The sequence below is a fragment of the Sprattus sprattus genome (genome assembly GCF_963457725.1).
Source record: "Sprattus sprattus genome assembly, chromosome: 8".
NCBI lineage: Eukaryota > Metazoa > Chordata > Actinopteri > Clupeiformes > Clupeidae > Sprattus > Sprattus sprattus.
In genome coordinates, this window is record NC_137927.1 from 27,205,197 (window position 1) to 27,219,786 (window position 14,590).

Genomic DNA, 14,590 nt, shown 5'->3' on the forward strand with positions numbered 1-14,590 from the left:
CCATGAATGTTGCATTTTCCTTTTAGAGGCATTTGTGTGCCTCTATTCAGTAGGTGAATTCAGCCTCATGGCAAAGTGTGTGCAGCTGTATATAGCTATGGTTCCATTTACTGAGACCTGATATCATAAATAATCTCAGAACTCTGTCATTTCATGGCCATCAACTCCCATCCATCTTCACAGAGCGATTTACAGAACGTTTATTGTTCACACTCTCAAGGGTCCCTTATGGCAGAGTAGTGACATTTCATTCTTTAAATGTTTCTAAGGAAGTTTCTATAAAACATCCAGACATTACTAGTGCCAGTCTCTCAAAGTTTCAGAAGCATTCACATCAACTTATTTGAACTGCGAAGCATGTCAAAGACAGAAAGAGAATACTCACCTGAAGGTTTCCTTTTATGCTGTCCAGCTCCTTTGAAGTTTTGGAGAGTTGCCGTAAGATCCCCGTTCGCTCTGTGAACACCTCCTTCAGCTTCTTCTCCAGACCCTCATAGCTATGGAAGACAGAGAGATTACTTCATTTATATTGGTCGCCTTCCAAGAAAATCACTTTAGCATGCCAGACTATGGGTGTGGAGCCTGGTGAATATGCAACAAGGATTTCAAGAATCAACATGCATTGGGAAGATGGCCTATTGAAAACAATACAGAAATAGATAGATAAAATGTAATGGATGTATTCCTTCGTGTCATTTTATAAGCGTTTGGCATTTGGTTTCTTGAACTGTTCAGAAGTTATGTTAATGTAAATTTAGCAGAGCAAAAGCAAAAGCATAAGAAAGTCTACTTGAAGGAGTTGGAGGGTATCATTTCTCCATGCAGTATGCTACTTAATGCAATGACCATTCTCTCATTCAGAATACTGTTCTGGACATAGCTCAGGCATGGGGAGGGGATTTTCACAGACCCTGGAGAGAGCATTGATCAATGCTTCCTTTTCTCTTTCACTCTTTCTGTGTCAAAGTGCCTCCCAGCCCCTTTGCCCTCTTTTCTCACTCTACCTCATCCCTCTGTCTACCCCACTATCTCTCTATCTCTCTTTCTTTCCCCTCCCTCTCTCCCTGTTTGTCTCTCCTGCCCTCCCTCTCTCCCTTGTCATCTGTGGTCAGAGATAAAGATGTGGGAGACTGATGTCTGACCGCTCCAGGGCTGCCTTCCCCGCACCAGATGGACCACAAACTTTAACCGATACACTGAGCTTGTCACTCTCAAACCATCAACACACTCGTTCTCACTCACACACACACACACACACACACACACACACACACACACACACACACACATAAAATGCATTCATTGCACACATGTTCACATTTAGTACAGCGCAAATAGACACAGGCAACATGTTCGAGAGGGACCAATTAGAACATTCACAGTATTGCCGCGCGAGGCCCAAAACCACAGAAGGCTCTCACTGCTAGAAGGAATGCCTCATGTTGGTACACTCACACGACGGAACTGACAACAACAGCAATCAGAGAGCTGTTGGTACTGCTTGATTTTGTTCATGTCAATAATGCTGCTAGGGACAAAAGAAAAGCTGTCATCTTGCTCAAATACATCCGGGGCGTTTACAGGCATGTATCCAAATCCCCTCAGTTGAACATCGCATTGAATCTCGTCAAAAATCACGGCAGCATCTCCAGCACAATAACACATAAATCAGTAATAGAGGGAAATAACCTGGGACAATAAATAATACATGCAGCAATGCATACTACACAAGAATTCCTTCCACTTGGCATCTGTGAAATGTATACAGGATGCTTGTGAAATCCGATGATTTTCTTTTAAGGCCAGTTTTGAAAAAAATCACCCGGTGTCTGCCAAACCAACCCAAGGGAGTCGGCTCATCTGGCTCTGTCGGTCGGCAATTTGAGTCCCACTGACACAGAAACGGCTCTATTGCAACTCTACAGATAGATGGCCCTCGCTCACGATAGGATGAGGAGTAAATTGGTCATTACTGCGTGGAGGGAAAAAAAAGAAAAAGTGTCGAATGCATAATTGTGCTGTGACCTCTCCTGACACGGATGTTCTGGCACGCTTTCACACACAGGAAAAAGAGTTGGATTGCTGAAGTGCCGTAATGAGAAGCTGGGTGTCAGACAAACAGGCTTATGATCACTCTCTGCAGTCTGCACCGCGCTGCTGCCAGTGATCACATAAGTGTGGTGGGGAAAAGAAGAATGGCTCCCATTTAATTTGTAGTTTATTTTTTCTTCCAAATGAATCCAGGATTGCGAGCAGAGATGACCTGCTCTGTTAGGGCCTGAAAGGGCTCACACCTCATTCTAAGAACAACGTAATTGTCTGGCAAAGCAGAAAATGAACATAATTTGGGAAGGACAATTAGAAGAAAATCTATAATATCTTAAATATGGCTGTGGCTATGAAAGCGAGCAGAGGATTATAGGCACAAGATTACGCAGCTACTGAAACATTCCCACGTATGGAATTTGGAGATGCAAGGGAGATTATCTTTGATTTACTCATTAAAATATGAAGTGACAACATCTTAAGGGGTGTCATGGCATTACTAACTTGTTCATTCACTGGTTCCTTTTAGTGCATCTTAGTATATCCAAGGTTTACATCACACACATTTCCAAATGATTGTGTGTCCTTGCTAAAGCGTGGTATTTTTCTAGTTCTTTGCTACGTATTAGCTAACTGTACCATTTTTTGTCCTTGTAGCCACTAGGACAAAAGCCACCATAACTCACTATGTTAGAGGACTTGTTAATTGAATTGGACACACCAAGAACCTACCAGGCTAAGGTTGAGCAAGCACTGACTGAACATGCTGCCAGCTCCTTCGAGGAAGGCAGTGTAGCAGCAGTGGAATGGAGGTTCATACAGTAAACCGTGTTACCTGCTGCGGCTGTCTGAGTTTGGTATTTGGCCTTTGCTAATGTGTGTACCCAGTATACGTTTACATCTGAAATGTGTGTGTGGAGGAATCTATTAATACAATTAGGAACTGGTCACACTATCAAAACAAAAACCTTTTGCGTAAGGTTTTATTCCTTTTGAGAAATACTTTCATTTTCAAAAAGGCATGCAACCAACCTGGAGCATTTACATTTCAAAACACTTGGACCAACACCAGTTCAATTCTCCACTGAACCAATCATAGATTGGATGTGATAGACTGCATCATGCCAGCCCCGGTTGCAGTGGATCTGCTGGCGCTCTGAGAACAAATGTTTCTGTGGGCCGGGCAGCAGCTGAGCTAAATGAAGTTGACCCTGCCACATAATGAAGAAGTGCTGAGCTTTGGGCCTAGAAGAGAGGAAAGTGCTGAGGTGCACAAGCGTACCTTACTGATACAGCTCAATAAGGGCCACAAGGCCAGGCAGGAGACAGGGGCAGGAGGGACTGGTGATGTGCTGCACTCGACAGGCCAGGGACAACCTCTTCTCTTCTCCAGCTCTGGTTAACAGGTATTGACCCAGGCCCTTAGGATAAGCACTAATAGAGGTAATTTTGCCTTTCAAGGCTGTACAGTGAAAAGGAGGGTTTGGGTGATGATAAGAAAGGCCCATTCATTATTGGACTTATTATGCGATTGAACAGGCAATAAAGCAATAACATATTATTATTATTCTTTTTATTTTCTTGTTCCTCTGCTTCTTCTTCTTCTTATGATGATGATGCTCATGTTTGGGGCCTCTATTTCCTCAACATTGACACCATTCCAGCACTGACAGGTTCATCCTAATGCCGTGTAGTGCTGCTATACGCAGCTTTTTCACAGGCCCTCTTGTTCTTTTATAATCACTTATTTTCCCAGTGAAGATGAATTGGGGCAAGTGATATGTCCGTAGCATGTTTAACTATTGCCAATTGCTCAGTGGCTGCTGAGTTTGCACGGCCATATGGAAATAGATCATGGATGTCCATTCACGCATGAAGAAACAGATATGGAGAGAGCTGGAATTTTTTCTTCTTTTTTTTCCCCCTTTTAAATTCCTAGGAGAGTGAGATGTAGTGTAATATGTAATATATGCTGCAACTTCTGATTTACTGCTATCTGGGGAGAATGTAGATGAGTATGTTTAAATAATACTAACTGTCCTACTTTTAGCGTAACATACTGGCTCATAATGTTACGATGAATAGTAATATGCCACATATTAATAAAGAAACAAACATTGCGTTTCTGTGTGCAAGTGGGAATGTTACATGGCCAGTTTCTTATGGAAATGCATCTCTAGTTCATACTGTGCTAAACACAGTGTACAGAAGACAAACCTTGTCAGTGCACCTTAAAAGGTTGGCACCAATTGAGAACGGCAACAAACAAACTCGTGACACGTCCCTGTTGTTTGTCAGCGCTATTTTAATAGCGTCAAATTAGACAGTTGACTTTTCTGTCATAGACATTATTGCCTGACAGCAGTTAATGTAGAACTTCCAATTTAAATGTGGATTTATAATGTCGTTAAGAGGATGCAAATAAATAGTTTTAATGAGGGGGAGAGCCCGAGGCTTGTAAGGAGATTGATGCATTGCTTTAGCTGAGCATAACCACCAAACACCTGTGACAAAATCCATCAGACTTGTTTACGGAGTCTTGTCTTGTATAAACATCCCATATGAGCAGAATATTAAGTTTGTTGCTGTCTGGATGCTCAACACTGAATCTCCTTTAATTGTTATAATATGGACCTGTGGTTAGACAAAGCTTATGATGCTCCCAATTTCCTATGGGCCACAGATGAGAAGGATGTCAAGAGAGATCAAAACAGGTAGAGTGGAGTGATGGAGAGCAGGTGAACAGATGAGCACGGCGCTGAGTGGAGGGAAGACTGATAGGCTGGAGGGGAGACTGAATGGAAGAGTTCCCCTCAAAATCTACCATTTATCCCCGATCAACTGGAAAACAAGACAGCTTGATAACTATGTAACCCATTTTCCTCAGAACTGTTAAGTTCCTTAATGCTTGTAACATTAGCGTAACTAACTCATTTCAGCTCTCATTCTCTAGAGCTCCCTTTGTGCTGCTCTGTAAAACCAGGCTGCGCGACTTTAAGAACAGCATCTGTCTGTTTACTCGAGGACCTCTGTGCCTGCAGGCGTTTAGGAATGATATATATCCCGATATGCAAATACCAGCTTGCTAACCTCCAGCCATTCTTCACATGGAAAGACTCTGGAAGACCGATGTGGGAGAGACTCATAATGGTAATGGAAATAAATCTTTGGGGAGCCAAGCCTTGTAAGCCACAACACATATTCCCTAAACCGTTCATCTATTTAAATCCCCCCCCCCCCTCTCCTTCAACCAATTATGAGTGGGCTGCTGATAAGCAGGGGCCGTCCTCACCCAGCTCGGAGCAGAGCACAAAAACCCATCAATAGGCAGTGCCGGGGTGGAGTGGCTTTTGGAGACAAGAGTGAAACAACACAGCAGGTTCAAAAGCCAGCCACGTTAATATTATGTCTGTGCCCTTGAGGCCAACATTTAGCCCAAAATGACTTTCGCTGAAATTGTGAAATTTAAATATGGCAGCTTGAAAAACAAAGATAAGGCCATGCAGTACGGCACAATACAAATCATCCACAAGTCAAACATCACAGCTGGTCTTAAGAGGCCAGGAACATTTCTATGCATCCGATTGACAAAAAAGCCTATTTGTTAACTTGCATCCAATGTAAGGCCCCATACATTCATTATTTTAAATTAAAACCGGGAAGGCAGCTCATTTGCACAATGGACAATGAATGACCTTTTGAACCTGGGGTAACTCTTTGGCCACTTTAATCTCACTGATGAGACGTACAGAAGAATCCAGTCCATTCTACAAGTCTACCCATCTACAGAACATATAGAATAAGCAAAAGAAAACCCAATTTAGAATGTTATACTATTTCCTCCCACTGTGAAGCTGTTGGTGTAGCTAGATGAGGATATAAACAGAGTGAGTGAGCTTTTAATAATTCAAGACAAGACAAAAAGACAAATCACCGCTCTGATAATGTGGCAGCCCTTTTTGGTTATTTTCTCGTTCTTTCTTATAATAATGTTTCAGTGGTGAGTTGGACCATGCTGACTATATAGTGAGCCAGTGGATCCTACATGCAGTCACATTTGGCACACAAGCATCAGTTAGTAAAATATTTACGAGAGGCTCAAGCTGTTTTTAAGGAGTAGTGGAGTGCATTGGTTGCCCTGTTAATGGAATAAATAACATCAATGCTTTCCGCTTTTTTGTGAATATTTTGGACTGGTCCGTGTTGATTTTGCAATGGCAAAATATCTTTTCATTAACTGACGCTAGAGAGGGAAGTATGAAGAAAGGATACAATATTTGTCTGTAGTGAACCACAATGTTTTTATTGATTACAATTTACTGTATGTGTAGCCCATATACATTTGTGGGATTCGGTCCAATTTTCATGAGCTCATTTCAGTCACATAAAATCCAGCAGACCTACCATAGCATCTGTCATACTCTCAGACAGTCTAAACATGAAAGATCTGTGTACAGTGAGGCCAGGGTTTGATGTAGCGCTCATGTCTCAGTATTATCAACAATTAACAAGATGATGACTTGCTTTCATTGTGAGTTACTTTACCCAATATAAAATCACCTCATTTGTTCATCATTTGAATAGTGTGATATTTTTAGAAAAGGAATACATTGAAATAGAATTTTTTATCATAATGGATGAATAATTCAGTAATTTCTTGCAGGCATTTTTCTTGCATAAATGTCTGCCAATGACTTCCGTGCTTTAAACGCCTCTCATTCCATAATTTCCTGCACGTGAAAGACATTTTCCTGTTTTGTTCCCATCCTACATGAAGGACAGATGAGAGGAGAAGGTGCATGATATTACAACTGAGCTTATTTATTCAAATACCTTGTATTACAGGAGCAAGGAGTCTCACACCTTTGTACAGGGATTGTTTGTGTGTGTGTGTGTGTATGTGTGTGTGTGTGTGTGTGTGTGTGTGTGTGCGCGAGCGCACATGTCTCTGTGTGTGTGTGTGTGGTTTTCCATTTATTGCTGCTGGGCATCTGTGCTTATTTTGTTGGCCTTTTTGTCATGCACATCTTCTGATTCTCTCTCAGATATGTGATACAAAGTCATCTCCCCAGCTGTGGGCCTGTCTCTGATGGGCAGGGATGTTTGATCTAATAACGCTTGGGCCAAGCATTACACCTGACCGCCCCTGTGGGGAGAGGATCTGCTGGGAATTGGGTTTTCACCTAATTAAATTACCATGTTTGTCTCCACTGTGTGGTTTACAAACAAATGTGTGTACGAAAGGGAGTTTCAAAGCATATTCCTTCCAGAGGTCCATCAGAGTCCACAGTGGGGGACAAATTCATTTTTCAAAAATTCAAAAGGTTTCTGGGCCTCTGTTTCATCTGTGTGAAAGACATCGTGGTGAAGATAAAGGGCTCACATTCTGCTCATGCTGATAATGAAACTACAATATTTAAATCACTGATATGTATTCAGAGACTCAACAGAAGCCTTTTAGTCTTAAACCTCCAAAACAATCTTTGGCTCTGGTTACTCAAACAGTGCCAACAGAAGAAGTGTCCATACTAATTATACTTTAAACTCATTCAAATACTACTTGTCCCACAGTTGGAGGACAACGCCAAATATTTTCCAGACTCTCAGACAACCTGTCTACCAGAAATTCTGTGAGTTTTGCCCGTGGCTCCAGCTAAAGGATAGACAGCGCAATGATGATGAACACGTTGAACAGACATGCCCAGTCTACTAATGAGGACGGTTTTGTTCTCCCTTATGCCGTGAACACAGTAATTAGCACCACAAGCGTCATTACACAATTCTTATGACATATTTGACATAAAAACTAGACAATGGAGTCGAAGGAAAATACAAAGAAGTAAAACAGCACATATATGAATGCAGTAAACGCTCGAAGACAATAATTTACACACTGACATTAGATTAGTGACAAGCTTCCTCTTGTCATCAGAATGTCCTATGCTAAATGATGCTCTAATGGCATCTTCATTGATGCCGGAAGCTCTTGACTGAGTACAGAGCAGTGATCAATCAAGACATCTAAAGAGATTGACTAGAGAGACTGCCTGTAGTCAAGTGACAAGTGACGTTGAGCATTCAATGTTAATGGGGATTTTTATACAGCACACTATCAAAGTGGTGTCTGTCGCAGAACTGTTTTGGCACGTGGTACATCATTATTATGTAGAAAAAGGTCTTTGTTCTTATGTTCTTCCCTTTGTTCTTTATCAAATCATAACCAGTACGGGGACCTCCAAAACATTGTATTTGCCAGAATAAAATGCATCATGTTGTCTGTTGCCAGAATAAAATGCTGTGGTTGATACAGCTCATTGAAAGATGACAAGCGTGCGACAATCTACGGCACAGGACCCATCCGCCTTTTGTTTCACCTCAGGGGTGCTTCAGAGATGGCCTCAAATGTTTTCTAATTACGTCAGATAGATTACCAATGCAGTGAGTGGTGCTTTTGTTTCATTCCAAAGGGCACGGAAACATTCAAAATCAATCGGATCCCATTACGCACAGATACCGCCATTGACTTCCACACTCGCCTCGGCCCGATAAGACGTATGACAAAGGACACCAATCTGACAGAGCCAGCCAAGTCACAAGAACGACCTTTCGGGTTCATCTGAACAGAAGGGTAACGCGCCGCGGTGGGAGGTTTCAAGACCCTCACTGGACCTGAAGCAATTTACAGAAGGTAGGATGCTGTTGTGTTCACTCAGGCATTTGTGGACAACAGACCAGCAGACACCCTCCATGCCAATTCAGTCCAGATGAAAGCCAGGCATTCCAATAGGATGAGACTGTATGAGAGAAGGGTGTGTGAAAATAAGGCCAATATCTCACAATGAAAACCAGAATGCCCCCCATATTTGACACATTAACCTATCTACAGAGGACAGTGTCACACAGCTGATACGCGATCTGGCATTTCTGATGCTTGTGCATGACTAACTGATGTCATAGCTGAACATAGCTGTGCCACAGACAGACACCGGGGACCACGAGATATGTCACGTCCATGTTCCCTAGAGAAATGAAACCTGAACCCAATTTCAGCCTTTTTTTTTTTTTTCCTAGAGATTGGGTTGTTACCTCTAATTGCATTTCCAGGAAGTATAATATCCGTGTGCACTCTACTTACAGTGCCTCAGTTTTAAATGGAAATGATAGGATGCTTCTCTCTGACTGAATTATACAGGGTCCCTGAGAACCTGACCAATAACAAATGATTTAGTTGAGTTCCTAATTAAGTACCTCGTTGTGTTCAGTCTTCATATGGAGCCGCGCAGCCTCAACCCCTGAGACAAGGTACAACCCTACAACTCAAGACACTCAGCTCCGCCTGAGGCCAGAGTGTGCAGGAATGAAGACTGGGCTCAACATGGACGTAGTTAGGGCTAGACTTCCGTGGGCTACATCCCCGAATATTTCACGAGTAGCCCCAGCCTCTTTTTTACTGTACTGGAATAGAATAATAATAAAAAAAATAATCCCAGATCTATTCATATGTCATTCCAATCATGCATCAAAGCCCTCTGAAATAATATGATATCGTTGATCAATATGTTCTCGGTCATGTGTGTGTCATTCAAGCAACTAATCTACTTCACACTACATGGCATGCACCATTTTGTATGAGTACAAGAGACAGAGAGAGTGCACTGGTTACAAGGCTCATCCTTGTTGCCATCTGCTGATAGCTAGCTAGCTAATTCACTAAGACAAGACTTGAAGGCCATGGATATAAGAAGAAAAAGAAAACGGATGAAAGCAACGAGGCACAGGCGAGACTAGGGGAGGAGGAGGAGGAGGAGGAGGTGGGGGAGGAGTTTTCTCCAGTTGGTCACCATTTGGGCAAGAGCAAGCTGAAGTGGAATGAAATGATGAGAACAGTTTACAGTCAACTTCAACATATCCCAGTTCAAAATCAATATGCAGACAGGACTCTTTATAGGCCAATCTAAACCTCCGTTTACCAAACCAAGTTTTCTGATATTCAAACAGTTTGATGATGACATGAAATGTAATTTCTGCCTATAAAAAACACATAAATGTATTCTATGGGTAACCTATGGCGTTGTCGATATCCTGTGTCAGTGTGACCTAGCATGAAAGTGTTATCACGTTGACAAGCCGTATCATATAATGGATGGGATAATGTTCATGTGAATCAGACAAGGCCCTGCATGCCATGGATTATCTTAAGGCGTATTGTTTCTGTCACAAACTGTGTGAAAATAGTGCATTTAGATGAATTACGTAAAAAAAACGTTCCCAGTGGAGGATGCCCCCGGACCCCTCTACAGGTCTGGGCTAGGCCCTGAATCAAGCCCTAGCAACGCCCCTGGTGCTCAGTTAAACTGGTATTTAGGTTTAAAAGTTTAAAGTTCAGTTGAATCATATTTGATTAGGATGCTTAGATGAGCAGAAAAATGTAAAATTAATGCTAAAAAAGGTATGATACCGTAATGAGCATTGATGTCGAAACATATGACGTCAGGGTAACCTCATAGGACGATTAACCCGTGCCTCAACCTTATGTGAGTCAAAGAACAATCATTTAGTTGCATTAGGGGACTAGAGGAATGTGGTTAATTGCCTCATAGATAAAGATTACCTTATCTTAGCATCTGCCACAAGCGTCATCTCGGTTTCATAGGACAAACTAAAGATTCCCTTTTAACTCTAACACTGGGTGTGCCTGAGTTGGTGCATTATGCTGTTCTCATCTTATTATGCAACTTCTTTATTCCAAATAATTTGCTTCACCAAATTTGTGTTCATTAAAAGGCCATCCCACAGAAACTGATTATAAAACATTTGTTATTCTTTTAGCAACTCCACGGGGATGGAAAGCTCTTGCAATATAAAGTGTCCTACGTAGGTTACCTGATTTATAGGCCCTTCATCAATTTCCTTTAGGTTCCTGATGCACTTTTTGAGGCTGTATTTAGTAATTAAAATGTTCTTCCAGCTCATATTATTGGTATTTCTGGTCAGTGTGTTTATAAGGATAATGATTTGTCAGTTCACTGTTCCTTATAACCTTTATAGTATTCAACATAAAAAAAAAAAATACACTTCTGTGTAAACCTGTGAACTCTTGTCAACGTTGTCTTTCAAATGATCAACTAAACAAGTTTTTTGCATTTTCATGCTTTACTGGCAGAGTGGATTGTAAAGTATGTATAGGAGTAGCAAGCAAAAGCTCTCTGTGCTGTGTCAGAGCAGGCCATAAATAAACAGATGGAGAAGAACTGTCCTGTGCCTCGTATGAGCCGGAGAAAGACAAACTGGAGAGGACAGACTATTCCCTTGTGGACCTAAAAAAGTGCACTCTTAAAAACAAACAGCCTGTAGTGAGTATGAGTGAGAAAGACAGAAAATGTCAGTTTTCATTTTAGCCTGGCCTCAATAGGCCTAGTGTACAGTCACATGGCACACATAATGTCTAAGGGGTAGCTATGAGCAGTTTCTTGCCCTGCCTCTTTGAAAGTAACTGATGTATACTGGCATTCTGTTAACATCACTTACAGTCTCTGACTCTTGCCACTAATAAGTCAACTGGTCATCAGGCTCTTGTATTGTGTAAGTTAAACCAAATAAGCTCAACTACTTTCACCACTTGTCACAATAAAAAAAAAGCACAAACCAGATAACATCGTTTGCAGTTATGAAACCAGGGGAGTCCAATAAAGGCTGTACACAGCGCTCGTAAAGAGTCATATTTGCTGATGAATGCAATAGTTGACCTTGCTTTGATGACCTTGTTTTGATGACCTTGCTGGTTTCTGTTGATGCTACCGCGTAAAGGCCGTTTCAGCTCATTTTAACACTAAAAGGTCTATATCCCTCGTCCGGGATATTTTTTGTTTTAGTTTTCGTCTTAGAGACATAAAAAGAACAACCACGGAAACATTGAACCCTTTTCTAATATTATTGCTGAGGTCTTCTAGAATAGAATCATATATTCTATTTGTGCATCAATGTTTTTAGTTAAGCAAAATGTACAGAAACATCAAGGCATGTCAGACAACTTAGAAAAGTCTAAAAGGCCTTGGACCTTAGAGTGTTAAACAATCTTGATTAACATCTTTTGCACTCCCCTTTATCTGTTACCTGCTTCCTATGATTGGGGTTTTGGATTTCACTACAAAGTTCAGGTTTGCTGAAGGTTATCACTCCTCTTTTATATGTATATATATATAATTATTAAATTACTCCTTGATGTCAAGGAACAGAGAGTTCGAGAGAAATTAAGTAACCGTGTAGATCATTATAACCTGGAACGAATTACCCCCAGATTTATTGTGTTCTCATGAGGCTTTAATTCAGAGTGTAAACAGAGAATTTAATCCTACTGCTCACCATCTGTGTGCTTAAGACTAGGAGAACTACACCCCTCATATTAGGCCATGGATCTCATATGACAATAGCAGTAGGCTCTGGAATAATAAAGAGGACAGTTTTCTCATAACAGCAATTTTAACTTAAACGTCAAAAGGTAAGGTGTTAATAATAAGAATGGTGTGTGTGTGTGTGCTGCTAATGCTGCTTTATACCAAAATGCATAACAACATGTTTGCCTTGAACAGAAAGTGGTTTCACATTATCACAAAATATAAGTATGCCCCCTGAGCATGCATTACGGCAAAGTGTAAATAAAGGACTAGACTTTAAGATATTTGTGGTTTAGTGCTACATTGACCTTTGTTGTTGCAAACATTATCTACCAAGACAAAAAATGTCACATGACCTGATTTCTATGGCTGAGAGCATTGAAGTTGAAAAAAGTGTACAGCGCATACATCGAACCAGCCACATCAAATAAACTCCCTGAGAAAAGCAGTATATGCAGTTGCACTCAGACTGGAATTAATCTACTCGGGTTCCAACTAATTATGCACTTGCTAAATGGGCGGGCCTTCTTATCACCCGCTGTGAGTGAAGCTGCCTAAAAGGCACAGTTAAATGGTGAAAGTGTCAACTGCAGGGACAATCAGTGGCTGGTTAAAATGATGTCTGCCATACCCTATGATATACACATTACTGTAATTAATTCTAAAGATATGAATACAGTGCTGCCTATGACAAATCATTCCACTTCTTGTAGCCTATTCAAACATTCTGTGCCCTAGCTTGAGGAACGAAACCAGCTGGACGGATATAGCAGCACATGCACACTGCTGCAGAGGAAAGGACATGCTTTAAAGAGAGGTAAAGGTGTAGGCAAAGGCATTAAGTAGGCAGAGCCAGGCTAAAGGCCCTTGCTTGGTTCTGCGTTGAGCATGAATTGCTAGGTGCTTACGCGTTGCGTTGGGGGTGTTGCCAAGCAATTCACACCCAGAACAATAGGCTTGCGTAAAATGGCGCAAGTCTAGAAAAGGGGCTTGCGCTTACGTAACAGAGCATAAATCGGCCTTAAAGGTCATTATAGGAAGGTTTGGTTAAAGCCGACCAATAGCATTGCGGAGTTATACCTTTAAACTGACTGTGTTAGACGGAATGACAGTGAAAGAAGATAGCAGTATTACACATAGTGTGTTCTGGACAGTGTTGGCCAGGCAGGACAAATTATTGTAGCTTGTCAGAAATGTTTAAAAACTGACATTCAAACTGACATATTGTTCATCATGGTATGAGATTTTTAGCCTGTAAAAAAAGAGAGTTTTTGTGCTCACTTCTATTCCATGAAAAGCTCATATTAATTTAGTCAGATCAATATTGCCCATCTCATGTCTATTCTTGAGAATTTTGTATTTAGGCCTAGAATGTTAAATGTCCAAACATGCTTAACATGTGATACATATTCAATTTAATAATCTAAAATTGCCTAATGGAACACATTTACAACTTTGGAGCTAGGTAATGAAACGAAAAATGAAAAGTTAATTTTCTTTTTATTTAACAAAACGTTTAAAATGGAATTAGTCAAAAGACAGCGTACAAAACATTCAATAAATAGAACATTAGCTGCAATCAGTCAAGGCGACTGTGCAAAATGGTGCAATAAATAGAGGATTAGCTCATCCAGGAGGGTTCTATATTCATCTGGCCGTGATATAGCGACACCTGCACATAAGACCTTTGTCATGAGTGTAAGGAGGTGGTACCCAAGGACACACAGCACTCCAAATGTGTTTTACACAGCAAAAAAAAACAATATACAAATAAATCAAACACAGCCAACTCAGACAGATGACTTTGTCGGATCAAGTAGATTACCTAAGCTACAAGGCACACTCAATAAGACACAACACTGTATAGTAACCAGGACCCGCCTACCCACATACCCCAGGGTGAACATTGCACAAGATACAATGGCCCATGTCAATATATACACTTAAGTGTAACCATTGATTATTGCACATTACCCATCAAACCTGGCACACGCAAACTGTCAGAGCTCAAATTTGGATTGGGAAACACAGTGGTAACCTACTGCATACATATGACCTTTTTACTTCAAATTTTTCTTGGAACAAACTGTGGGCTATTTGGTGCAGTCGAAGCATCCAGACCCCCGGCAGAACTGAACAGGTGAGTGAAA

At 41.1% G+C, this 14,590-nt stretch overlaps 1 protein-coding gene across 1 annotated transcript in view; it reads right to left on the reverse strand.

The window, feature by feature from the left end:
- Window positions 1-14,590, reverse strand: part of luzp2 (leucine zipper protein 2) — a 75,771-nt gene that overhangs the window by 22,733 nt on the left and 38,448 nt on the right. Inside the window, exon 2 of the mRNA XM_080843830.1 lies at window positions 386-497. Within this exon, the coding sequence (XP_080699956.1) occupies window positions 386-497 (112 nt within the window). The remainder of the gene's footprint in view (window positions 1-385; window positions 498-14,590) is intronic.